Genomic DNA, 26900 nt, shown 5'->3' with positions numbered 1-26900 from the left:
AGGCCCTGAAGTGCCACATTTTACCTAAGATGGTGGAGGTGATGGGAGTTGCCATATTCTGCCCCTTGTTACCTAAAATGGCGGAGGTGGGGGGGTTGCCATGTTGTGTACCTTGTTACCTAAGATGGCGGATGTGGAGGGGTTGCCATGTTGTGACCCATATTACTTAAGATGACAGAGGTCAAAGGGTTGCCATGTTGTGCCACTTTTTACCTAAGATGGTATAAATGGGAGGTGGCCCTAATCTGCAGCTTTTTACCTAAGATGGTGGAGGTGGTGGGAGTTGCGATATTATGCCCCTTGTTATCTAAGATGGTGGAGGTGGGGTGGGGTTTGCCATGTTGTGCACCTTGTTACCTAAGATGGCAGATGTGGAGGGGATGCCATGTTGTGCCCCTTACTACTTAACATGGCTGAGGTCAAAGGGTTGCCATGTTGAGCCACTTTTTACCTAAAATGCTGGAGATGGGAGGGTGGCCCTGATGTGCCACCATTTACCTAAGACGATGTGGGCGGAGAGGTTGCCATATTGTTCCCCTTGTTACCTAAGATGGAGGTGGAAGGGTTGCCATGTTGTGCACCCTGTTACCTAAAATGGCGGAGGTGGAGGGGCTGCCATGTTGTGCCACATTTAACCTAAGAAGGTGGAGATGGGAGGTGGTCCTTATGTGCCACTTTTTACCTAAGATGGTGGAGATGAGTGATTGGCCCAGATGTGCCACGTTTTACCTAAGATGGTGGAGGTGGTGGGAGTTCCCTTATTGTGCCCCTTGTTACCCAAAATGGTGGAGGTGGTGGTTGTTGCCATATTGTGCCCCTTGTTACCTAAGATGGCGGAGGTGGAGGTGTTGCCATATTGTGGTCCTTATAACTCATGATGGTGAGGTGGTGGAGTTGCCATATTGTACCTCTTGTTACTTAAGATGGCGGAGGTAGAGGTGTTGCCATATTGTGCCCCTTGTTACACGAAGAACAAAGCACACAACCCTGAGGTCTGCCTGTGACAGCCTTTTGGTGTACCAACCCCAGCTGCACCCAAGATTACCCAGGCTTTTGGAGCATGGAGGGGATTTGTCTCAGTTATTGGTAGGAAACCAAACCCAAACTGTGTGTCATGCAGACGCCTGGGCCTTCCGTCCCTTAGGATTTCGAGCAAATCATGATTACGAGCCTAAAATCTAAATACTGTTTACGTATTCTTAACAGGTCAAATGTCATCACCATGTAGAGTTTGACAGCGTGACAACATGCCAGCAATGTGTCAGGATAATCCCCTCCAACAAACACACTGGATGCTTTCCAAAGTGAGGAAACCATTTTGCGTAGGTCAACAGACACAGGCAACATTTTCTATAATGTCTACTGCAGGATTTTTTTTTCTGAATAACTTTCCCCATAGTTTCTGGAGCGGAGAGTGAGGAAACAGATCACTTAGTGACAGAGAACATATGGATCAAGTGTAACATAACTCATACCCGTTATCCTAGCTCCTTCCTCTCTTTAAACATGTAAAGCTTGTATCCACGCATGCCAGTCAGTGACACCGAGAATATTTTCCTTGTTTAAACAGTCTCTGACAAATTGCAAAACTTGCTAAATTGGTTCTGTTAAAGCTAAGCTTAAAAATCAAGCTCATATTACTCGTTCCTATAGAGCACATTATAGGGACACAAAACCACAGAAGTATTAAATTGCATTAAAAGTGATAATAAGTGGCATTCTAAATGAGACATTCAAGTTACAGATAACTATTTTTTTCCATAACTAAACACACAAGAGTAATTTATATGAGTCTTAACTTACTTTATATGTAGATATTCTCTGGGAAAATTTTACTGAAATACAGCAATGTTCCCTATTTTTCACGTGCTCATGAATTATTTCCATCCAAGATCAGTGTTAACCTTTCTTCAGAAGGGAAATAAATGCTCTTGAGAAGCAGCATTTTCAGCTGTGATCCCTTGAGACCTGGAGATGAAGCAATTTTGAAGTTTTCCCTACTTGGGTAGGAAAACTCCAAAAAACACCTGATGCTGCTAGGACTGAATCCAGCTTGCCTCTTGCACAGGAGCCAGTGCTGAGCCATGGAACCCACTCACATTTATTTCAGATTCTTTGGCACATTTCACAGAGGAATAGCAGACCACGTGTTTTAGCTAATTTTCATGTCCCCATCCCCTTGCCTGTGTTTTGTATCTTTCTTACATCCATTTGCTGTCCTAAACTAAGTAGCAATACAGTCCTTTGTGAAAAGTTATTCTATTCTCTCTCTCCTTCCCCAGCCTCCAGTAAGTTGCTGTAATTTCATAGGAACTAAAATAATCTTTTACATATAGTTTACTCCTCAATTGTACTATTATACTTTGTTTTAATACAGTGAAATTGTCTAATGCTAACAGTGCATCAGGCATCTTGGTAAATAAGCTTGAGTTACTATGGAAACACAAAAAAACACCTTTATTTAAAATTCAGATAAAATTGCCCCTCGAGTTGTATAACAAGCATATATCGGATTTCAGCATTAGCCAAACAGTTATTCTTTTTAATGATTGTATCTACAATGAAAGTGTTTTGAAGCATGAAGGTGGCTCTCTGTCTTCTTAACCACCCATGCTCATAGTCCGTGAGTGGCAAATCAACTGCTGAGTTGAAAACCATGCTGAATATTTAGAAAATCATGGATCAAGTTTTAAGCTGATGTAAATAATGTGCAGCTTCAGAGGCATCAATGCATATGGAACACCTCTAACATGCTCAACGATTTCTAACACATAGTCAATAAAAATCCTACTTTTGATGGCTGAAACAGCTTTTGGGACCTTCAAGACCTGTCTGGGAGCTTCCTCAGGCTCTTGGTGCAGCAGGGAGTAAAAAGCTTTTCTTCTAGAAGAGTCTGCGCTTTCCCTAGGAAACAGTAAGCGTTGAATTAGTAAGCAAAACTGCTGGACACATTATAAGAAAAAAAGTACTGTAAGTTTTTCTTGTAATATTTAGATTTTTTTTCATTTTTTCTTTAAATTTATTTTTCAGCATACCAGTATCAGAAGCAATGCTGTTAAATCACTGTAAAAGAAAAGTTAGAAATGTAAAGAAAGGGTGATTTCCAGGGGAAAAAAATGATTGCCCTGACAGTAACAGCCCTATTTGCAGCTGCTCTTCAGCTATGTAATCTTCCAGAAGGGATGAGGATAGGTTTCTATCTTCAAGAGAGCTCTCAAATGTTTATCTGTGAAGTCTGAGCTTTATTGGAGTGCAGTCTGCTTCCTGCACTCCTTACTGAGCCCTTACCAGATAAACCCTCTTCAAGTTAATGGATATCAGCTCTCACATCTAATTTTTTTATTTTTTAAAATAAAATGTGCTTTCATAATAAGATCTGTTTTGGGAGTTGCAACAATGAGCTGGCCTCTTTAAGCTAAACATTACACATCTATTCATACACTATGCTGAATTAGAAGTAGGCTTTTTATAATTTGTAGCATCTGTCATATTTGTCTTCATCATCAAGACTCCACAGCTAGCCCTCACCCCAACAGCTACTGGCACTCCCTTTGATAATTCCAAGGCTCTGCTTCAGAGGTTTTCTCCAGGGACATATCTTTTTTGCTCAGTCATCTTACAGAGATACTTAATACAGAGCTTTGTGTTTCCAGGCAGCGTACGTGCAGAGTGTTTGTCTGCTCTTCCTTTCCCATTGCAGGATCCTTTCCAGACCTGCATCATCCCCATAGCAAACAATACACTAAGCCATGTTTTCACTCCTTACTGTGCTGCACTCATTTACATTCAAATAAGAATATTTTAAAAACTCTTACCTATAAAATAAATTTATACATTAAGAGATAATAAAATTGGTCTCAGCTGTGCCAAGCAATGGGTGCAGTGTTTGTTTCACACTGCAAGTGAATGGACACTTAGTGTCACTGAATGTTGCTAAGGGCAGGTAGAGTAGTCAGTATTTATGTTAATTTTTATCATTTACAGTGTGATTATTACTAATGCAAATTACCATCTTATGTCAGTTCAGCCTGTTAATTTTCAGAACTGGCCTGCTTGCTTTCCTCAGCTAGGAAATCTTTTCAGTATCATCAATTATATAAAAAAATGAATCTGAAGGGATTATGTAAATAAGTAATTGAATCAGCACTGTTGCGATCATTGTCGACATGAGAGCAATGTGACATTCACACAGAAAGAAAAATAAAGTAAATACAGATTTCTTCTATTCCCTATATTCAGTTAAAAAAAAAAAAAAAAGTCAGTACTTGTTACAGGAGCCTTTACTCAGCAAAGAAGTGTGGGAAGCAATTAATTATAATGTCAGTTGCTCTAGGCTAATGAGAAATTCACCTGTCAGCAGGTTGGTCATCAGCAGCCATTTGAATATATTCTGTCACTGGTGCTGAGTCTCTTTAAAATACACAGCACAATTTTGTCTCACGTGTTTCTGACTGGGGCCAAAACCTCTGTGACTTTGCTCAGGTTAGCTGATACTCTGGTCTAATGGTCTGTGGTCTCTGCAGAATACAAAGAGAAATCAATGCCATTGGGTAGATGGGGCAGAAGGTTTACAATAAAAGCAAGCTTTCCAAATATAGTTCATCTCAGAGACCCATTATGTTACAGTAATGCAATATAATGGCTGGTGGCTTCCCTTCATAATGGAGGCATTATTTTGCAATCTGCTGGTAGAAGTTATGTAAAACCTTTCACAACATAAATATATGCATATGGAAAGGACAGACTGGGCAAACTGTGTTTTCTTCTGCATTTCTATATTTGAATTGATATTTATGATATGAAGCAAATGGAGGGAAGTGCTGAAAGAGCTCTGCATCTATTTTATCTTTCTGTTTCAGTGAATCCACTTGACTTTTCTGCGGGCTGTAAGAGTTCAAGGTCCTTCTCTATTAATACAAGGTTAGTCTGTGCTCATGCACACAAGAGCATTTTGTTATCAGCAGCTGGTTCCCCGTATCACACACATGGGGAACATGCAGCGTTCTGCATGTAATTTCAGTTAGTGACGTAGGTCATGCTCTTACCAATGTATTTACTGGTGCATGGCCCTTCCTTCAGCAAAGGAGAAGTGCTGCAAACACAAGGAATATCAGCTTGTGGGTGAGAAGGGGGCTTCAGCTGCTTAACTGCAGTCTTTGTCCATGACTCAGACTTCAGCCCTTGGAGCATGAAGAAGAGCTTCTGCATTTATTTATTTAATCCAAACTTTCCGAACAGCCTGCACCGCACCCAACATGTTGGGACTTCAGGCAACCTGCATGGGTCATCCATGAGAGAGACAAGGTCAGCACTACTCCATACACTTTGTATTGTTCCCCTCTTCTTCTCCTCAGGAGAGGCATGCAGAAGAGTTTCACCAGAGCTATGTGTTCAGGGAGGCAACCGTGCCCAAAAATGAACCACAGTTTCTTACCCATACAGAGTAATACACTGGGATTACTCTAATGACTCCATGCTATTTTAGATTCAAATGGATCAGCACTAAAAGTGAAGTCACTATGGATCCAGCACATGCTCTTCCCAATGCTGGCCATTTCATTCAAATCTTTGCTGCAGCATGCATGGGAATTCCACAGCCAGTGAGACGTGTATGAAAGGCAACATAAGGCTAAGCTTACAATACAGTTAGAGGCCTTTTTGTGGTAATGTTTATCATGACTTTTCTCAAACTTGTTGCTAAGTAGAGGGGCTTTAATCAATAACCTCAGCAAGTAAACAGGGAACCCTCCATATGTTGGCTCCATTTTCTTCCCTTGCCTGCTATTTTTGGTCACTTTTCCAAAGCGCACACCAAGCAAGCCCTGGATGGATGTGGGCCCCTCATTCACACTTCAGTGTCAATAGGAAATGAGGAACATACACTCAGCATCTTGCTGGCCTGGGCCAGCAGCAGTGCGGTTACACTACAGATGCCTGCTTTAATTAGGAGCTCGTTACTTTGTCTGCAGACCTGGGCAAGTAAAATGAAAGCTTGGAGGCAATGAATTGTGTTTAGCTTTTTTACCTTTTTTTCAGTTAGTATTTTCACCCTTTCTCAGATCTAGTCTGAGAATATTGCATATTATTCTATGTCACTGAACTCTGGTGTAACATTTATATTATCAATTTTTTGTATAACTGCAAGAGCAGGAATCTCTGCATTCTTCTTCAGCCAGGAAACTGTTCTTAACCATTGCTTATCCCTAGCAACTTCGGTATTACACAAGGTATTTCGTATAGGCATAAAGAAATTTCTAATAATTTCATATATGTAGACCTGTACAGGTGAGTGTATGTTTACTGCCATTAACCATTATGAATGCCAAATTAACAGCCTGTTAAAATGTGCACAGACAGTGAAAATCAAGTGAAATCATCCAAGTAAACAAGGACCTCAGTAACTGCTCTTTAACATGACCTTGTTTCAAAGGGTTCTTAGATAAGATTGTGGTTCCACTACATATTTTTAATGTCAGTCCTTTCCCTCTGAGGGCCACGTCTAGGTGCTCGCTCAGTTGGCTTAAAGTCTTCCTTCCTTCAACTCAAAAGGAGCGCCACCATTTTCACACAAATGGAGATTCTGGCCTTTGGATTTCATTCAGATTAAATCTCTACTAGGGAAAACCTAATAGCTGGCCCTCCTAGCCCTGCTGAACAACATCAATTTTGTGCTACCACATTGCCAGAGCTTGTACAGAAGACAAGGGATGCCCTAGTTGCACCGTTCCCATGACAACACTCTGCAAAGCAGCTCCCTACCAGCCTTCCCTGGCTGCTTCATTACATCTGACAGCCGTGCCCAGAGAGTGACTTCCAACCCCTGATAATGCTGCTTCTTCCAATTAACAAAAACTGTTTTACATGGAAAAAAAATCCATCTGAAAGAGTGGTGTTTTGATTGTCAGAATACAAAATCTTAAGCTCCCCACCACCCAAACACTGAGAGAATGGCTGGGTTTAGTTCAGTGTTTTATGCTGTGTGCTGCTACTTTGTAAGGTAATTGGGAATGACTTCTGGTTTTGCTCAAGGGACTGAATTTGTTTTCGTTAGTTCTGGGTACAGTGTGCCTGTTTCTTCATGTATGCTGAAGTGAATTACAAAATAACAGCACTTCAAGTAACTCCTGATTTTGTGTAGTAGGTGGCAGTGACTTGCTGGGACAAATTATAGTGGAGAGGAAGGTCTGGTTTTGTTAGGGGCGAGCATCGTTCCAAAAACTATATGCCTCCTGGCAGTGCTGGGGCGAGGGCCTTTGTAAGTGCAACAGGAGCCCAAAGGGCCAACACAGGTTGGTCAAGCCAGTGGTTCTCTCTCTTGGCTGTACAGAGGAAGGATGGTGGGGAACATACAGATGAGTTCAGGGCATTGAATCTGGGAGGCAGCAGAGAAAAGTGAGCAATTACCTGGTTGCCAGTCCCATGCAGTACTATAGTGTGTTGGAAGATTATATTATTATTTTTTTTAAGTTTAATAATTTTAATATTTTAAAACAATTTTCTGGTACAGATTTTAAGATCATTTTACTTTTCATATGTAGTCATAGGGCCCTGTGGCTCTGACTGTACCACTCTCTGTTACTCAGTATTTCTTTCCACAAATGCATGCTGTAATCCCAGGAAGGCCAGGAAAGGGAACAGATTGTCTCCACCCAAGGAGTGAGCAACGGGCTGCTATGCCATGCCCGATGTCCTGGAGCAGAGAGTGCCTGTAACAGGGCATTGCAGCTGCATCAGCAAGCCAGACCCTCTGCACGCTGCCTCCCACCACAGTCCTCTGAGCATCCTCCACCTTGCACCTCTCTGTGACCGTCCCCTCCTCAGGTGACTCGAAAGCCTTGCTCAACCCCAGCTGTGGAGCTGGCTTCACCACTTACAGCTCAGCACAAGGTGCTTCCTGCTCTGCATCAGAGGATACTGGAAGGCCCTTAGGTGACAGCACGTAACCTGTCCTGGGCATTTGACTCCACCACCAGCATCGTGCCCTGGGCTGCTGTGACTGAGTAGAGAGAAAGCAGTTTGTGTGTTCTGGGTGCCCAAGCTCAAAGGCTGTCCCTCCTGCCACTTGCTGACGACAACATGCATACTGTGATTCACTACATTACACAGTTTTGTTCAGCCACTAAACCTCTCTGTGAGCTCTGCATTAGCCTGCACATTACCTTTCACTTAATTCAATTACTGGTTAATCTGCTATTCCATTTTATTTGATCTGAGCCTCAAAGGCCAAATCATACGTACAACAAATTATACAAGCTCCATCTTTAAGTTCAACTGCTTCAAGCAGGTACTGAGGAACAATTAGATCACTGTCTGCAGGAGCTGCCACTTAACTAAGAAAAGACAACTCTAAATAAGACAGATGCAGAGAAAGTCCAAAGACTGTTCATGCTGATAATGAAAATTAATCAAACATCATTAGCAGTCTCCAGAGAGCACAGTACATCATGTGCTTCTTGTCTTCCTCTGCCTGATGAGAGCACCCACTTCCGCTAAATCAAGAGCAGAAAGGAGCTTCGTGGCATCAAGAAAAGGATCAAAATTTGGAGCCTTTTCTGGACAGAGTGGTGGGACTTTTTTTTGAAAGTGATTTGGGACAGTCTACAGTTTGGTAGTTTTGAACAGCACCCATGGTCTCTGGGGAAGTCAATAAACACACACAGGAGATTCTGCTAAATACACAGGCTTGTTTTTCTCCCTGTAAAGTGGAAATTACAGAGAGGTAGTTCACTGAGCAAAACTCCTTGGGAGGTTTCTTATATCTGCACCCAAATACAGCTGGGATGCACTTTCTGGAAGGCACCATTTTGCACACAGGAGAGGGCATGGTTGATTGTTGACACCACTCTCGGATTGTTTTTGCATGCAGTTATTTCTTCTCAAGCCTCTTTGTTTCCTTATTTTTGCCCTCATGTTTGCCTTCTTCACTAGCCAAGTTGCCCTAATTTTATCTCATCAGCCTCAAAAGCTGGAGACTGAGTCAGTTGTGTTTATATCATGTTTAATGTACAGGAGCCCTGACAGGAGCTTTTAGGCTTTACAGCAATCAATGGTTTATTTGTTTGTGCGTGTGCATGTACATGTCTTTGGGGTTGGTTTGTTTGCATACCCAATCACCACTTCTGTTTATAGTTCAGTGATGTGCAAGTAGCGGGGAAACACAGAAACCCTGTTAGTTGCAGATGTGTTGTTAAAAATTAAGAAAACCTAAAAGAGTGAAAGAAGTTCAAGACTGTGGACAGCATGTGAAGAATTCGTTGTGCATAACTGCAGCCATGCCATGGTCCCATCTCCTGGTCAGTGCATTGTATCCCTTTGCTCTGTGGCAGACGGAGTCCTAAGCCTTTTTCCTTCAAAGCCATGCACCAAACGCCTGCGCCAGGCCTGTGGGGATAGCCCCTGACTTCAGAGCAGCTGTGACAGAGTGATGTGGCAGTTCATATCACTGTGGATTTGGCTTTAAATTTCCTGTATCTGGCCCGTCTTGCATGAGTTACCTGTGACTCTCAGGAAAACAATAAGACACATTCTCTCCTAAAGCAATAGGATGCATCTGGATCACCTTAATTCAATTCAGGATGGCAGTGAGCGGAAGCACAGGGAGAGCAGCTGATGTAGGCTCAAAGAAATCAGCACACTCTAATACAATTTTTGAATGAAAGCATCCTATTAATCCCTCCTCTGTTCAAGCTATAGGGATTCATTACACTAGTAGTTTCCCCAAGTGGGTTTTATTGACCTGTATTCAGTTGCTCTCTGAATAGGTACAAGTGAACCCCTTTTCCCTTTTTTATGATAACTACTTAGACAATGCTTGGATTTCCAATAGCACAGGAAGGAAAAGCTGCAAGGTGACCACGCAGAGGCTGTGTGGCAGACCTGTAAGCTCTGCTTCTCTCATTGAGCAGGAGCAGCCCTAACCAAGTCAGTTAATCTGCTTATGGTGGTGCCCTTCCCATGCCGGGTCACGGTCCAGCCTTCTCTGGCACCACACTGACACCTAGATAACATCTTTGGCTTGAGTTGTCAGGATGGTGGCACTTGCACAGGGAGCCCACCACAGGTGTCAGATGCTCTCCTGCCAGGGGACACTCCGCAGGGTGGGAAATGAGCCTGGCAGGAGAGGGGAGAGATTGCAGAGAGGTAAATGTCACCCAAATAACACTGAAGAAAAATAGCCACCCCCTGTCAAACCAAGCTTTGCCTTTCTCTCTTCATCTGCCTGCCCCTGGGGAACGGCATGTGCTGCTCTGCTGCGCAGCCCCACGGCACCCTCATGGCACAGGTGATGAGGGAGCTCCTGCAGCAGGGCACGCAGCTGATGGCCACGTCCTGCCCCATGTCCTTCCCCTAGCCTGTCAGCCATGGCCTGTGCCCACAGCACGCTCAGGCAGCAAATTATTTAGCCAGGCTTTAACCCTGGAGGAGGAAATAAACTCCTTGCCTGCCTGGTGTCCTTCCCCTCATTAGCATGACCTTTCCAGAGCTCGTCTGCACTGAGCAGAAAACAGTGTTTCCCCTGGTGAAGGCGGTGCTGGGCAGCAAACTCCTCCTACGAGGCTTTTCCCAGCTGTGAAAACATTGACCTGGGCCACAAAGAGCCCAGTGAGAGGTGTCTCAGCCCTCACAGCTAACCCCTATGCAGAATCTTTGCTTCACTCATTACTTAATTGGAAGGCACTGCACAGGACTCTGGAAAGTGGCTCATGACCGTAATAGCATAGCACACAAAGCAACAGGCGGACAGGGCTGCTATGCAGAAGCTTCCTTGCAACAAAATGTGATCTCACTTGGAACAAATTTATCTAGGGAAATGCTAAACTGTAAATATCAAGCTAATTAGCCCTCATATGTAATTTGTTCTTAAAACTACATGGCCATCTCCTTCTGGAGGAACAAAAATCTCATTTTTGCCTTCTGTAAGCCTGAAAAGTCAATCCTAAATATGTCACTGAAGCCTAAACCAAGAGGCATCATGATGCTTTCAGTCAAGAAGCTCTCTATGAGTAAGGGGTTTAAAAACCACAGATTTATTCTTTAAACGCACTGAACCAGAATGCCAAACAGGGGCACAGTGCACAACAGCCCTACTTTACCAGAGCCACAGTCGCCCGCACCATCAAGACCTGTTTCCCCTGTTGCACCAGCTTTAAGTCATGTTTTGCCCTCTTTAAGGCATTCTCTTTCCCTCTCCACACCTGCACAGAGTAGTTCTCCTGCCATCTCCACACCAACAAAATCCTGATCATTTCTCCAGTGTCCTGATCCCTGCTGGCCTGAATAAAAGCAGGTCACTAGGCTCAGTGCATTCATGATAGACTTCACTTTGCTCAGGTATTTTGAAACATTTTTTGAAATAGGGAAGATTGATGATTCAATCCCAAATATATATTTTCTTTTCAAATGAATAGCCAGAGCCGGCTGCTGTGGCACAGTTTCTCACATGGAGCCTGCTTGCCCTCGAGCTCTCACGTGTCCCCCATGAGTCAGTGTGTTTTCCAGCTATTGAGTGCCTGGTAACTGCCCTTGCTCCATCTGAGCTGTTTGTGGAGGAACAGAGGACTGGAGTTTATAGTAACACAATTTTTTCTTTTCTCATTGAGAACATCATTCTCAATATTGCTATTTCACTTCAGCAGTCCATTTCCACGTTGTCTGCATTGCCATTAAGATGCTCTCCAGCTGGCATGGCCTGGGAAATGCAGTGGCCAGTTGCACACCGTGAGTCAGGGGTACCGCCAGTGGCCCCTCGTGCCCGCTGTTTTGGTAGAGCACAGAGGGGTTGCAGCAGCCTGGGTCCAGGTCTCACGCATGGGAATGCGTGAGCAGCAGAGGTGACGTGCAGGGCTGAAAAGGGCTCCTGCAGACGACACCTCTTTCTAGGGTGCCTGGGGGGGGGGTACATTTAGTGAGTGTGCATCTTCACACCTCTTTCTCTTGTATGAGCCAGGGTGGTTTTCTGGAGAGTTCAGCTGCGTATCCTGGTGGGGGGCTCTCACAAACCCCAGATACCCATCCTGCCACATTAAAAAAAGAAAGAGAGAAAAAGAAGAAAAAAAAAAAAAAAAAAAGAAAACTCAGGAGCATTCCCCGACTGGTTCCCCTGCTGGTGTGACACCCAGTTATTTCTGAACTCATGGTATTTTTAGGTTATTGACTGCTTTCACTCCCACTTTGAGAACGATGAAGTCTCATCCTGGGGAAGTGGCAGCACCACTCTAGTAACAAAATTATTAAATCAATTGCCTTTTCAGCAATACCATCTCTAGTGAAATGTCACTGATACCTACAGTGTTGTCTCTAAGAGGCTTAATTTTTCATCAGCAATGTAGTTATTAACAGAGGAGGAAGGGATCAGCACATGGCAGCACTAGCACCAGGGCTGCACAGCCTGGGGGTTGACTGTGGAAATCAGGAAGCAATACTGCCTGTCGGGAAGCAGGAGCTGGCTTTTGAGGGAAAGGTGCAAAAGCTGTTGAAAAGCCAAACAGTGACACACAAAATATGTCAAGCTAAAGTTAGCCAGAGTCTTTCATACTGGGATTAGAAACCAGTGTATCCCATGTGAGCCCTGGTGTTTCATGGCCTTTCACCTGATAGAAACCCAGTGCTATCCCTCCATCTTTTAAGCCAGCAGGTGATAAAGAACATAGACCTGAACTGATGCTTGCCCCATAAAACAAACCAAGCAACGTACAGCCCTAAGACGCATGTTTGTGTTGAAATGTCATCTGGTTATTTGCTTCTGAGACACTCGAATCAGCTTTGTTTTCACAACATGTTGAGCATCATATTATCATCAGCAAAACAATAATAGAAAAGCCTATAAAACAGGCCTCCTCAGAGAACTATTAGATAACAGATTACCCTGCAGATAGTTGTAGAGAAACACCCCGGCAGGTTTCGGCTCATCAGCTGTTCTGCTGGCAGAGGCTACAAAAAAAATCTGTTGGTGGAGCTCAGCAGGATATAAAACGCCTGTGAATAATGTTACTGTAGGGCTGGCTCCAGCAGCATCCGCAGCGTTTCCACTGCGATCACAGGACATGCTACAGCAGCATCCCAGGCATTGCTCTCCGTAGTGCTGTGTGGTGCAGCCAGGCCAGAAAGTATTAAACTGGGCGGTGGGCACTGTGCCTGCTCTGCACTGACACAGCAAGGAAGGGAGTGCAGGGCGATGGAGTGAGGCGTTTATCCCACCGCCCCTCGCCAGTCTCCCAGGTGCACATGTGGTGCTGACAGCCCTGCACTGACGCGTGCTCCTTCCTACAGCGGCCTTCGGGCTACCACCAGCCTGGGAGATAATGGAGAGAAGCAGAGATTTATCTCCATGTAAAATGTTTATCTCCATGTAAAATGTTTATCTCCATGTAAAATGTTTATCTCCATGTAAAATGTTTATCTCCATGTAAAATGTTTATCTCCATGTAAAATGTTTATCTCCATGTAAAATGTTTAGAAGCATCAGGTGAGCACCAGCATTGTGGAGCCCTTTGGCCAAGGAGCAATTGGCCTTGGACATTTTCCCTTAGACTTTCCCTTGGACATTTTCCCTTAGACTGCTCAGGGAGCAGTCTGCCCCAGGGCTTCTCATAACATCCACTCACAAATGACTTTTCATCTCCTGAGTCCATCTCATTCCAGGCACTGCCCTCTTCTCTGCTCCTGGACCCTCACCAGGAGGCGGCAGGGGAGAGGTTGCCCCACCAGTACTGGGGATGAGCAGGAGCAAGCACCCAGGGAACCTGGCACTCCGAGAAAGGCACCGTGACTTACCTGGTGTCTTTTGCTCTGATCACTTCCGTTTCCTAGTCTCATAAAGTTTAGGCTCATCCATATTCCACTAAACTGGCTTGTACTGCCCCAGTGAGCTAGATAAACATGGCAGAAGCAAACTCATCTTTTCAAAAGGCAAATCTCAAGCAGCACAAGCTGGGTTTCATGCATCCCTTAGGAGGGAGATGCACAGTAATAAAAGGCTGCGATTCCAAATGCTCGCATTTTACCAGGAGCATGCTGCGTGCCATTTAGCCTGCTTACTTAGTGCATCTCAGCTGCCAGTCTCTGTACAGCATGAAATCAATTCCTGACAATCACAAAAGCACCATAGAGCCCCATCAGGGTAAAGATTTAAATAAACTCCTATTCTCAGTAGATAAGTGCACTGAAAACAAATAATTGGCATATCCAGGATACAAGGAAATAAACAGCAATAACAATTAAACTTTATTTAGATTTAATTTGACATTTAGCACAGCAATGAGCACAGAAAGAAGTACCAAAATACCAAACTCATAGCTTATAAAATCATCAAATATATTTCATATTTAGTGAAATCTCTCTACAACACATCAGCGGGACTGCTCTAGGCAGCTCAACCCTGTATGTATATACATATAGCTGTGTTATATAAAATACTATATGTAGAGAAAGCACTGAAACTTAACACCAAAATAGAAAATAGCTCAAAATTCAGATACTCCAGATTTGATAGTAATACTCATTATCGCAGAGAGGTTCAAGCCCACTGCAGGAAATAAAGCTCTAGCTTTGATACCATTGGAGGCATAAGCTGTGTTACTGAGCATGGGTTAAAACTGGTGCACAGGCCGGGCTCCAGACCCTGTCCTTGCTCAGGTACACACTGCAGGAGCTGCTCTCCCACAGCTCACCATTGGCTATTGCAAACCTGGCTGCAGTGGGGTTACCTGCTGGCATCATGAGCCAGCAGTGTGCCCTGGTGGCCAAGAAGGCCAATGGGATCCTGGCGTGCCTAAAAAGAAGCATGGCCAGCAGGTCAAGGGAGCAGATCCTCCCCCTCTACTCTGCCCTGGTCAGGCCTCACCTGGAGTACTGTGTCCAGTTCTGGGCTCCCCGGTACAAAAAACACAGGGAACTCCTGGAAAGAGTCCAGCGGAGGGCCACAAAGATGTTGTGGGGCCGGGAGCATCTTCCCTATGAGGAAAGACTGAGAGACCTGGGTCTGTTCAGCCTGGAGAAGAGAAGACTGAGAGGGGATCTTATCAATGTTTACAAATATCTTAAGTGTGGGAGACAGAGGGATTTGGCCAACCTCTTCTCAGTGGTTTGTGGGGACAGGACAAGGGGCAATGGCCACAAAATGGAGCCCAGGAAGTTCCGCACCAACATGCGAAAGAACTTCTTCATGGCGAGGGTGATGGAGCATTAGGACAGGCTGCCCAGGGAGGTTGTGGGGTCTCCTTCTCTGGAGATATTCAAGGCCTGTCTGGACGCCTACCTGGGCAACCTGCTCTAGGGAACCTGCTTTGGCAGGGGGTTGGACCCGATGATCTCTTGAGGTCCCTTCCAACCCCTACAGTTCTGTGATTCTAAATCAGTGGGTACAGAATATCACAAGGGTATTACTCTGAATTTCAAAGATGCCCCTTCAGCAGATGACTAATTAATTCCAATTAGCTTTTAAAAATCTAGAAAGCTGCTTTTGTACAAGGTCAGGCTCCTCCACGCAGTACTGTACATTTGTTCTGGTCTGCAAGCAAGCAGCATGTGAAGTAGCAACCTTGCTGCTCCAGGATAGCAATGCCAAATGAGGTGCTTATCCCAGTGAAAATTCCGACTTCCCTGAGGGTGGACAAGGTTAATGTTGTACTTGAAATCCCCAGTGATTTGTAAATAGATAAAAAAGTTGTGGCATTCCTGACAGCATCATTAAAGTACAACCGGAGTCCAACCCCCACACAGGTACGGAGCCCCGGTGCTGCTGGTGCTTTGGGTTACAAGCTGGACATGCAGGCAGAGCCGAGGGACCAGTCGCGGCAGCAGGGGAAAAGCAAGGGTGCTTTTAGGGCGTGTGATTCTTTATAGAGCAATAAGGCTCTATGTCTGCTCTCATACCCGACAATACAATTGTGCGCTCATTTGTTTCTTTTTGGCATAACACAATGATTAATTTTCCTGCCTATTCCCTCTAGGGAGACAGCCAAGAGCCCTCTGGGGACTTTCCTGGAGAGGGTGAGCCCTGGCACCACTTGCCGGAGGACGCCTCCCACGGCGAGCAGGCGGCTGCGGAGGTCAGCCTGGGAGCCCTTTCAACCGCTGATTCTGTGCTGCCGCCACGCCGCCCAAGGGGGAGCCTAACCCATGAATAATTTTGTAACTGCTCTCTCATCAAGCCAGCAGTTGCGTCCCCAATTACACAGCAACAATACTATGGCTAACAGGATGAACTATAATTCATAGATGATATTGGTGTTGTTATTTTACTATGAGTAACTTCCTGGTAATGGCCATTTGAATGTGGCAATATCAATTAAGTGAATATAAATGCTTAGCCTCTGGAAAAATCATTAATAAAAATTTCATTCTGATAGCCTCTAATCACAGATAAATACAATTACTCTTATGAGGCCACTATAAAAATTATTTTTCTCAGCAAAAGAAATTCATAAGGTTTCCCAACTGTTTGTAATAAAGACAACACTATATAGAAAAGTCCAGAAAATAAGCACACATTTGTTTCTCAAAACCCATAGATAAACATGACAATATCTCTAAGTTACTGGCTACTGAACAGATTTCATTTAGCTATACTTAAGCTGTAGCCTAGTATAAATGTTTTCAAAGCAGTGCATTGCTGTTTCATCTGGAACAGCTGCACGGAATTTCTTTGATGTCAAGCTCTTGTGTAGGGACAGCATTTCAATTTCTCTTTATGCCTCCAAAGTGCTGAAACAGGAAGGAAAATATATTTAATCAGAATTGTTACATGGAAAAAAAAATAGCTTTGAATGCAGTAGCAAGAAATAATTCATAGCTGCAGTTGCGGCAGAGCTACGAGAAGCCTGTCTCATTTGTATTTCAAAGGAGACAGGGAAAACAGCCTGTGTTTCACCCTGCAGCGCCCTGTCCCTATGGTGCTGTGCAGGGCATCGCGTCCCTCCTGTGCTGGAAACAAGCCCTGCAGCAGGAGCACATGCCACAGCCGGCAGGTGTCATGGGCTGCCTGTGCGCTCCCGTCCCCACGGGAGCATGCTGCAGGGTACCTGAGAGGTGCCCAGCCAGCCATCAAGTGCCCACATTTGCGCCCACCCATCGCATGCCTGATGCCTGGGTCACCCAGGACCCCCCCCTTTGCTTAGAGTAGGAGAGGACATCAGCATCTCCAGCCCTGGCAGTGTTTGCTGTCAGGAAATACCAACTTTAATAGCAATCAAGACTGGTACCCTGACTCCCTAACCTGGTGCGCGCGTGCCTAGTGCGCTCGCTCCCCAGATAGTTAAATACAGTTAGCTGAGGAAGATCTGCTGCTTCCCACCTGCTTCTGCCCAGGCCCCTTGAGGGCTTCTGAAATAACTGTGGTTGGTCATGATGGGCACCTAGAGAAGGTACTGCCCAACATCATTTGCCGAAGATGCTTTCTCATGCTGTCAGCAAACATTAGCCCCCAGGACATATCAGGGAGTTATTGCATGCATTAAGGAAGTACCAGAGTGGGCAGCACTGTCTTCCTGCGGGGACATAAAACTGAAGAAGCAACAGCAGCCAGGGTCAAAGCAGGAAGAAGAGGCAACACCGTTATCTCCAGGCAGGATCTCTCTCTCCCGCACTTTGTAAAATAGTCATGTGGATTTGTTTGCCTTGCTTTGCAAATATTTTCCAGAAAAATGTTTGTTTGGGAATGCTCTCAAAAAGCAATGCTCAAGGAGACCTCCTAATGACCTCAGTATATTTTCTGAGCTATTTCCCTAAGCATGATTTTTGCAGACATCCCCCTTACTGTGCAACGTTTACCAGAGAAAAAGCAGAAGCTGAGAAAGGCTTCTGAAAAATCCAGGGGCTCTGCTTCAAAACTCAATGAGTCATCAAAAACAGTTTCTGCTTGTGCTGGTGAGCTCCATCTCACCTGCAGCCAGGGTCTGCCTGCCCCTGTGCAGCCCGGCTGTGTGGCACTGCCCGCCAGCCTGGACAGCCCCATGCAGCCCTGCTGCACAGCAAACTTACTGCTCTCCCATCCCAGCGCTGATGCTGTCCACGAATGGGATTTCTTCCCTGTCCGTCTTCCCCAGAACAAGATGGTGCTTCTCCATGTTTATGACACACTGTAAAGAATAAATGTATTCATGTAAGAGGGAAAGCTGCAATTCACAGTGGTCCCAGCTTCTCCAGCATGGGTAAAAGCCCTACTAGAAAACTTTTACCTTCAGGGATTTCAGTGTCTGCAGGCCAAAGGAGAAGGATTTCTCATTGTCTTCTGAAAAATAGGAACATTTGGATTTATACATTCAAAATGATTTCCCATGGCTTTCTATAGAGTATCTACACCCTTCCTTGATGGCTTCTCTGCTAACCAAAACCCAGCCTATAAAGGGATTCAATTACTCTGGAGGGGAACATAGGTAAATGAGGAAAGGCAAGGGAGACATGGACACATGGCAGAGAGCAAGCTTGGTGCTATCAGCACAGCCCTGCTGAGCAGATCCTCCCTCCCTCCCTCCCTCCCGCACCCACTGCCCAGCCAAACGGCTGAGCACAGACCATGCCAGGGAAGTCAAGGTCCGTGGCCAGCCTCCGTCCAACTTGCTGTGGCCGGTCTGCACATAAGCATTCAGCCCGGAGTATCAATCCAGGAATTAATGTAACACAATATCAAGAACAGAAGTAATTCTATTTGAATTTTAATGTGTTTCCTGAAGTTTCATGTTTTCCCTCAGGGTACCCCCAGTGGAGCTCACACCCAAAGCATCAGATGAGCACTCACCCACAACGAGCGCAGCGCACTCCACGCGGACCGCTCCCACCGTCAGGACCAGATGGTCAATTTGGCCAATGACCCTCTCATTGTGTGGTAATGAAATTGCCTCCTCCTCACTGGGAAGTGCTTCAAGATGCTCCTTTAACCTGCACGTTGAAGACACTTCTGACATGAAACAGCCACAGTTCAGCCCATCTGGGGAGGAGCAAACTGCATTTCAAGGGTACTCAGACTTGAAGTGCTCTTAGCTTGTTCATATTACCAGGCTGCTAACAGAAGCTGCTTTCTTGGCAGGTTTTCTGTGATGTTCTGTGTATAGTCAGCAGCTCGTACCCACTTCAGTTCATAGCACAATCCCAAGATGCAGCCATGGGGTCAAGTCAGACCTTGTTTTAAGCGAACTCTGAATGTAACTCACAACTTGTGAGTTCTTTTTACCTAAGGAATCTTTTGTTTTACATTTCCCCAAGACTTAGAAAGCTCCTGATCTAAAATTGCTTCTAATTTAGTGTTGGAGGAAGCAAGTGATGCTCTATGTTGACTTCCATCAGTTGAGATAACAACATTTTGTCTCCATGCCTTACAGCTAGTGCAATGTGTGTAATGCATGCTTATTAGCAGATACTACTGCTGGCTCTCTTCAGAGGAAGCTGTGACATATAAATCACATTCAGCCCGAGAAAAGAAAAAAAGGTGTCACAAATATCTCAAGTACAGTAATTTCTTCTGTCTGTGCTCCAAGAACTATTCTGACAATGCTGATTAATTATTTAGCTTTAATTCGTCTTTTAAACTGAACTAGAATCTAATGGAAAACCAGACAGACAGTAATGTCTCTCTCAGGTAAAAGCTGCATTTATTTTGGTCTATTCAAAGAGACAGAGATGCCAGTGCTGAGGTTAGGGCTGCCCACATCATTCAGCACAAGTACAAAGACCAGGAGAGGCAGCAAAGAGAACAATCTGGATCCCCTCTGACTCTTTACTTAGAGACTAGCCTTGAAAATGCTGTCAGGAGCACATCAAGAAGTTTATGGTCTCCTTGACCCTGAGCTGGCTTGTTCTGCTCCAAAACTGTTCTGGAGTAGGCATTTCCCAGCGGCTTCTCTAGCAACTTGAGGGAAGACATGCAGGCTTGGGTCTCTGTTCCCCTCCATAAGCCCCCAAGCACAGCCTTGCTGTTCAGTCCTACACCCAAGGAAGATTTCTTGCACTGCAGTGACCTGAGAGCTATCCTTAAAGGCAAGAGAAAGACCTCAAAAAGCACAATGACAACACACAGATTTTTAAAAAGCTTATGCCTCAGGCACACTCATCCTGCCAAGACCCCAGAAGAGACAGCAGGAACCCAACCCCAGAGCCCCCAAGCCTGACCTGCGGGCAGCAGCATTCAGCACAGCATCCTGTGAGGCCCTACAGCCCCAGCAGGAACAAGCACGCTCAGCAAGTCTCTTCCCCACTGCTTTCCAGGGCTGAATTTAAACAAAACTCATGTTTTATCATTGCCACGTGCACTAGACTGCTTTGAAGTAAAACGTGCCAGAGCAGTGCCTGTTGTTGCACAGGGCCTACCACAGAGAAGGCAGAAAAAGCCGGGCATCAAAGCCCCATTTTTTAAGCTGCTTGGTTAATCTGGCTTTAGCTTTTGTCACTGCAAACACAAACAGCAAAGGAGCTGCAAGAAGCTGGTGGAAAGGCAGTCCTGCTGGTGCATGTCAGCTAGAGCCGGGTCCTGCCAGGGTCAGTCCCTGCACGTGGTTTCTGAAGCTGAGCAGTGTTGCAAAAAAAAAATAAAAATGCACAGGATCAGCATGGGTAACATGGGCAGTATATGGACTGTCACAGGCCATCAGCGTACAGCTAGGACATGTTGAGCAGCCAGTGTAATATCTTGCAGGATAAAACCCCTCCACACACACTGTTATAATCCATAAACAAGGCTGAGTTGCTTCACAGTTTGTAGTAGTTTTTGCATAATTGTTGCAAGTTAGCAATAAAAAGCAGTGCCTGCATAGGAATTAATGGCCAAAAGCTCCTTGATGCCCTGTGAACAGATGCCTGATTCCATTCCCCAGAGATCAGCAGGGCTTTTGCTTTGAATGGCTCAGTCAGTTCTTTAACATCTATTTCCCTTCCCTTCAGCAGGGAGCAGTCTGCTATTGCAAGTAGCGCCAGACACCTCATTTAGAGCACACACCTGTACATAACCATACAGATGCTTTATAACCAGCACTGGAGCAAATGCAGCCAGCAGCAAGGTCCATGCTCCGCAGTGCAGCCCCGCAGAGCTGAGCTGGACTCTGGGGACTTTACTTTCCTCCAAGGACACTGAAGGCAAGAGACAACTTCTGTGTTTCACCACAAACACAACGACAAACAGGCACTGAAAAAATTCAAGTGCTCGCCCAAAGCACCACCTTTCATCTTGACCAGCACCACTTTGAAGCAAAGCCCCAGCCCCACGAAGCACTGCCAGGCACCATGTGTTTCCGCAGAACAAGGCCCAGCCCACCGGAGCGGACATTTACCCCAGCCTGTCCAGGCAGGCGGACGACATCAGGTTGTGCTGCGAGCCGGTGTCCACCACGGCCTTCAGCTCCTTCCCAGCGCACTGTGAGGAGCAAGCAGAGATGGGAGACAACATGTGGGAGTGAAGGAGGAATGCAGAAGCACGAGTGTTTCCTTACACCAGCCCATACCTTCCTTGTCCCCTGCAAGCTGTGTCTTAGGGCACGCTCTACCACATGCACAAGCCCCACAGGATCACCAGCATTAGCACATCACCTTGTCCATCCCAGTAAACGGGAGCCGGCTGTTAAACGTCTTTTTGAAAAAGCCGGGGCTACTAAATAACATGGTGCTGGGTACTGAGGGGTCCGGTTGCATATGCTGGCCTTGGTATCTCCTTGGCACCCTATAGGTCAGATTAGCTGCTAGACCTGGTGTATGGTACAAGAGGATGCTTTGGAGCAAGAAAAATGAGAGTATGGGGGTAAAGAGAAGAAATGTGGAATTACTTTTGGGGAAAGGAAAGATGGATGGCACTTAAGGAAAACAGACAGGCTGTGAGCACAGGGATTTGCCAGAGATTTGACAACTCCTCAGCATTTCAGTGTGCTCCCCCAGCCTTGCTGCTCTCTACAGCCTGATGTCCAAGGGAAGGCATCCATCAGACCAGTTTTCTCTGTGATGCTTGGGTGTTCATGCCATGGCAGCCCCAGGGCTGTGAGGGCACCAGAGCAGTGCAGCCCTGGGCAACCCACGAGCTGCACGCGCCCACCTCTAAGGCTGCTGCAAAGCTCTGGTGATGCAGAGCTGGTGCCATTACTCACGTAGGAGGAGATGGCGGCTAAATAGCAATAGGTTTTTATTTCACTGCTGAAAATGACTGCTTTTCTCTTCCAGAACTAAACAGGGTTTTGTCAAAATAATGCCTTAAGCTAATATCCCTAATCAAGAAACAAGGAAAACAAGAACATCGCGTGAGGCTGTCAAAAATAAAATCTGGAGGAAAAAAAATAAACCAGAAGGCTGTGGAATATTACCTGGCAGCTCACCACTATGAACTCCTCATCCTCCACTTTCCTTGAGCTGCCCAGTTTGGTTTGATTCAGCTTATTGGTCTGTGCTGAGATGTCACTCTTCAGAGACCAGCTGCCCCGGCTGCTTCGCAGTTTTGATAAATTTGTCTCCATTAAGCGTCTCTGCAGGATATTGTGTGGTTGCTTTAAGGAAACACAAAAAGAGAGCAGGGTGAAGTCAGTGGAAAGCTACAAAGTGACACGCACTGCCAGCCTGCTGCATGATCCTTCAGTGCCCCTGGGTCAGCACTGATCTCACTGGAGGGCTGCCCCAAAGTCTTCCCTCACAATGACTGGAAAATTTCCCCTGATTTCCAGACTGCATGTATTCGTCCTAGGCTGTACCCATTTGTTCTTGTGCTAGCTCTGAACATGGCTTTGATTAAAGAGAACTACTTTGCACTGGTGAGGGAATAACCCTTTTCAAAAATATTAACCAGAATTTGGAGGCATGTCTTTCTTTTTCCAAATTCAGGATTTGGTTTCATGTAGGAATAAAAACAAATCAGGCTTTTCAAGGTGTTGTTTCCACTCTGATTGTCTTGATCTCTGATAACAGCATCAGGAATTCTGCAAAACTCTGAGAAATTAAGAGGTAACAAATCACCTTTCCAATTATGTGTACTAGGTAAGTATGGGAAAGGCTTGTGGACCTGCTGAATGAACACAGATGCTGACACTTGGCTCAGCACTAGTGTTGCTGACATGCAAAATAGCTGCGTCCAATCTCCACTGGTGATGTTCTTTGCACGGATCAACCCAGAATTTTAAGATGATGGGGGTGTTTGTGTGTTGGTTCTTACATGTGCAAGTGAACAAGGCAGAACTGCAAGGAGAGAGCTTAATTTGCTGTCTAGTGTTAGATCTGGTCTTTGAATCAGAATTTGATCAAAAATAAGGCGTTTGCCCTGGGTCTCTCTTCCCTGCACGTTTCTATTTAGCAGCTAAGGTGAGTAAGTGGGACAAGTCCTAGGTGTCATGCCATGGGAGAGAAAGGAGAGGGAGTGGTAATACCACCTGAGGTAAGTTTACGCCTACAAGTCCCCGTGCACTGTATGGCTGCTTCTCGCTTTCTGTGTCATTTCCATTTTCTCTGCGAGAAGCATGTTGCCTCTCAGTATCTCCTCTGACTGCTTTCCCAAAAGCCTTTTTATATTTAATGCTAGTCATGGATGGATGCACGCACGCTGCTGGAGGTGAAATGACTCTACTTGAATATCTGCTCATTTCTCTGCCTGGCTAAGCTTCCCCCCTGCCCCCCGACCTTTTCTTGTGATTTTAATTTGTCTGCAGTAAGAGCTTTTTACCGTCTCATTCTTGAATTTCCTGCATTCATATTAAATACACTCATGTGTCTGCAAAGGCATCTAAAACAGCAAACCCCTAGTTCTGAAGGGGTTTCAATTGGGATAATTGGGATAATTTTGAAAACCTTGTGCTGTAGTCCTCCAAGCTAGCCAGCATGCAGCCTTGCATACAATGCCTCATCTTTAAAAATATTCTGGACAACATGTTAAATAACAGCACTTACAGAAGGCTAACGCAACTTGGCATCATCCTAAAATAACTGAAGCCGCGTTGGTGCTTCACATCCTGCTGTAGGCAGATCATTGGCAGTTCAGCTGGACGTGAGTGATAAAACCAGGTATACGCAGTAGATAGTGGTGGCCACTGGGACACGTAGTCTTTTTTCCCCACACTTTTCACTGTTCTTCTGCATACAACTTGTCACTTGAAATAAAATTTCATAATCATTTTCAGCTGCAGGTGCTGTGTCTGACTGGCACACTTGAGAGCATATCCTGTGCAAAGGAGAGAATGTGGCTGGGCTCCCAGTGACCGGGAAACATCAGATCCTAAAATATGCCACCTCCTTCATGCACAAAAAGTAAGAAAGATCCATCACTGCACCGGTGAACTACCATTCCCCCAACAGGATCCACAAGACTAAACTGCAGGAACCAGTATTACTTAACTAGATTAAAGGTAGGCAGACTAGCTCCACTATCAGTGGTACAGACCCCACGGTGAGGGATGAAGAAATCAATTCAGAAACAAGTGCTCTCTTACAGGAGGTGGAAGCAATAGGTGCACAATCAGCACTATCACCACCTTGAAGGCTCCACATCCAAGGAAAAATGCAAGACAGTAGATGGCACATCTTTATTATCTTTTACATTTGCCTGCCACACAGACACACATCGGAAGGACTAATGCTTCACGGCATCAAACAACAAATGGGGGCGGGGGCTGAAGAAAAACAGATGAAGCTCCCAGCTGGATGGAAGACTGCCTATCATATACTGGTCACCACCTCACAGCCAGCCCTGGTCCGCTGTATCTAGGACTGATAGGAATTTGTGTGGTCATAAACCAGAACAGTCAGGATGCGCTCCTGATGTGCCTGGCCTAAATTGCATTGCCAAAGCCTTTTGAAAGGACACCCTGGAGAATAAGTCACCAGTGCACTCATCATTGCTATTTTGGCTGTCATCTATCCTTGGTTTCAACCTAAAAACATTTCACAAGTTCACCTACAGATCATTAATCAGTTACATGCACGGGTTTTCTCAGGCCCTGGTTTTACAACTCCTATATGGGATCCATAACCATAATGAAAAAAAAAATCTAGCATTCAGCAAACATTTACCAGCCTACATGGGACCATCTCTTGCTGATGCTTGTTCTTTTGGAAGCAGCAGCGCATCCTGCCTTCGGGGGGGAGGGAGGAGAGGAGCGTTGGCAAATGTTGCTTACTTGTGCTCCGGTACATAAATAATCTGGCAAAAGGGGGTTGAAAGGTTCTGTAGCACCATTCTGTCTCAGACTATTAACTAGTTTGCTCTAGCTTGTATTTCTCGATTCTCGTGTGCAACAGAGTGAGAGATGTTAGTCACAGAGATGACTCAAGTGATGGATACATACTTGGTAAACAGATAATGTGCTAGGGGACATTTGCAAACGCACATTTTGCTGGAAAACTGCAAGCAGACCATTTATGGAAGGGAAACGGGGAAAACCTCTTCAGTGACAGATCTGGAAACCAGCAGTGCTCTCTCTTCAGCTCAGGTTGGCAGAACAGCCAGGACCAACGTGCATAGTAATCCAAGTTATTGGGTACTGTCTTTCTACACATCACACAAAACTGATGAGAGCTTTGTAAGAGAATAAAATGTTACCACCATGCAAGTGGGAAAAAAAATAGTCTCAGAAAAATGGATGTTCCAAACAAGCCTTTTTTTTTTTCTCATAAAATATCTCCCTTTCCATCCCTGAGACTTTGCAAAAACCTGCAATCTTCTAAAAAAGTCAAAGTAGAAAACTAGAAGAAATGAATGGAGACATCAGGTATTGCTGAACCTATTTACCACTGTCTATCAAAAATGCAAATAAGTCAGTCCATTTTGTTCCTCTCTAATTGATATACAAGTACACACTGCAGCTCCCAGTATGCATTTCCCTGGCAGGTTTCTCACTATTTTGGCTTCTAGATCAAGGGATAACAAGACCTGTCACAACAGTCTCAGGTGAGAGCTGAAAGTCAGGGCAGATGCCAGCTCCTCCCTGTCCCTAACCAATCTCACAAGGTTTGCCCTCTCTTTTGTGCCTAGATAGTTTGGGGAAAAAAAAAAAAAAAAGTTTTAAAATACCAAGAGAGCTCCTCCCAGGAAATAACCATGTTCTCTCTCTTCTTTGCATCCCTCATTCAAATTCTATCAGCAGCCTCTTCTTGAGCGTCAAGTCATGGGACAAGAGATGCCTTCTGCTCACCTGCATGTCCTGTGTGTCCAGGCAGCAGTCGGGTCTCTGAACACGGAAGTGTACGTAGCACTGAGGCTCTTGCACAGCCTGACCTGTGGCAGGTACCCCATTCTCCCAGCAGTAGGGGACCTCCTGCAGGCAACTGTCATGCCCTGAACGGTGTGCCATGCTGCACAGGCTTTTGCATCACCCAAAGCTGAATATTCGGTGTGCAGGTTTGGGGGTCAAAACGTAGACACCTGCCTGGGAGGTGCATCTCTGAGGTCCCACTTCAGGCATAGGAGCCTTTGTCAACACCAATTAATCAGCATTTAAGACTCACCCTAAAAGGAGGCGACTGTCTGGGTCAGCTGAATCATGATGTCCATGCTTGAAATGAACTGGATCACTGCTGATGATCGGGAGGGCTCAGATACTTGCCTCGCACATAGGTAAATCTGTGTGCCTGGCCCTGGGGCCTGACTGCCTCTGTGCTTTCCCCCCAAGCAAGGAGGAAGATACCAGCTTCTGCTAAGCTCCATGGGAAGGCAGAAATCTCCCGTGTCAGAATTAGCTAGTGCCTCTTGGACAAAAAGCAGATGGGCTGTAAACCAGTAAATAATCTACACATGTTGAAAGGGCAGTGAGGAAAAACTCAGCCTGGTGTGGCAGCAAAATAAATTACACAAGATACTAGAAAAGCAATTTTTCCTTCCCATCATTTTCTTCTGGTGTTCCTTGCCTTTCCCTCTTCCCAGGCTGTGAGTTGCTGGGCCACCCATCCCCAGTGCTCTGCTTTGGAAGCCAAGCCTGCATCTCCCCACCTGCAGCCCCAGAGGAAATACACAA

The 26900-nt window shown here is 45.3% G+C and overlaps 1 protein-coding gene and 2 long non-coding RNA genes across 5 annotated transcripts in view; 1 reads left to right on the top strand and 2 right to left on the bottom strand.

The window, feature by feature from the left end:
- Nucleotides 1-263: 263 nt before the first annotated feature.
- On the bottom strand, nucleotides 264-3789 carry LOC308196648. Its single transcript, XR_013952326.1, has 3 exons — nucleotides 3529-3789; nucleotides 590-2904; nucleotides 264-357 (listed from the first exon to the last, which is right to left on the bottom strand). It is a non-coding gene; the product is annotated as an uncharacterized lncRNA (long non-coding RNA).
- A 73-nt stretch (nucleotides 3790-3862) lies between these two features.
- On the top strand, nucleotides 3863-8636 carry LOC308196647. The gene is made up of 2 exons (XR_013952325.1): nucleotides 3863-4482; nucleotides 4860-8636. It is a non-coding gene; the product is annotated as an uncharacterized lncRNA (long non-coding RNA).
- A 5568-nt stretch (nucleotides 8637-14204) lies between these two features.
- NRIP3 (nuclear receptor interacting protein 3) overlaps nucleotides 14205-26900 on the bottom strand; it is a 28973-nt gene continuing 16277 nt past the window's right edge. For 2 of the 3 annotated variants that reach the window (XM_080593357.1, XM_080593356.1), the window contains exons 2-7: nucleotides 22275-22454; nucleotides 21258-21340; nucleotides 18737-18876; nucleotides 18177-18229; nucleotides 17980-18077; nucleotides 14205-16704 (exon numbers count right to left, since the gene is read on the bottom strand). In XM_080593357.1, coding sequence (XP_080449483.1) covers nucleotides 16689-16704; nucleotides 17980-18077; nucleotides 18177-18229; nucleotides 18737-18876; nucleotides 21258-21340; nucleotides 22275-22454 — 570 coding nt within the window. In that variant the 3' untranslated portion in view covers nucleotides 14205-16688. The remainder of the gene's footprint in view (nucleotides 16705-17979; nucleotides 18078-18176; nucleotides 18230-18736; nucleotides 18877-21257; nucleotides 21341-22274; nucleotides 22455-26900) is intronic. The other variant, XR_013951663.1, reaches the window with a different exon arrangement.

Source organism: Anser brachyrhynchus (assembly GCF_964034855.1).
Source record: "Anser brachyrhynchus genome assembly, chromosome: 5".
NCBI lineage: Eukaryota > Metazoa > Chordata > Aves > Anseriformes > Anatidae > Anser > Anser brachyrhynchus.
Note: the sequence above shows the minus strand (reverse complement) of the source record. Positions and strands in the feature narration are given on the sequence as shown.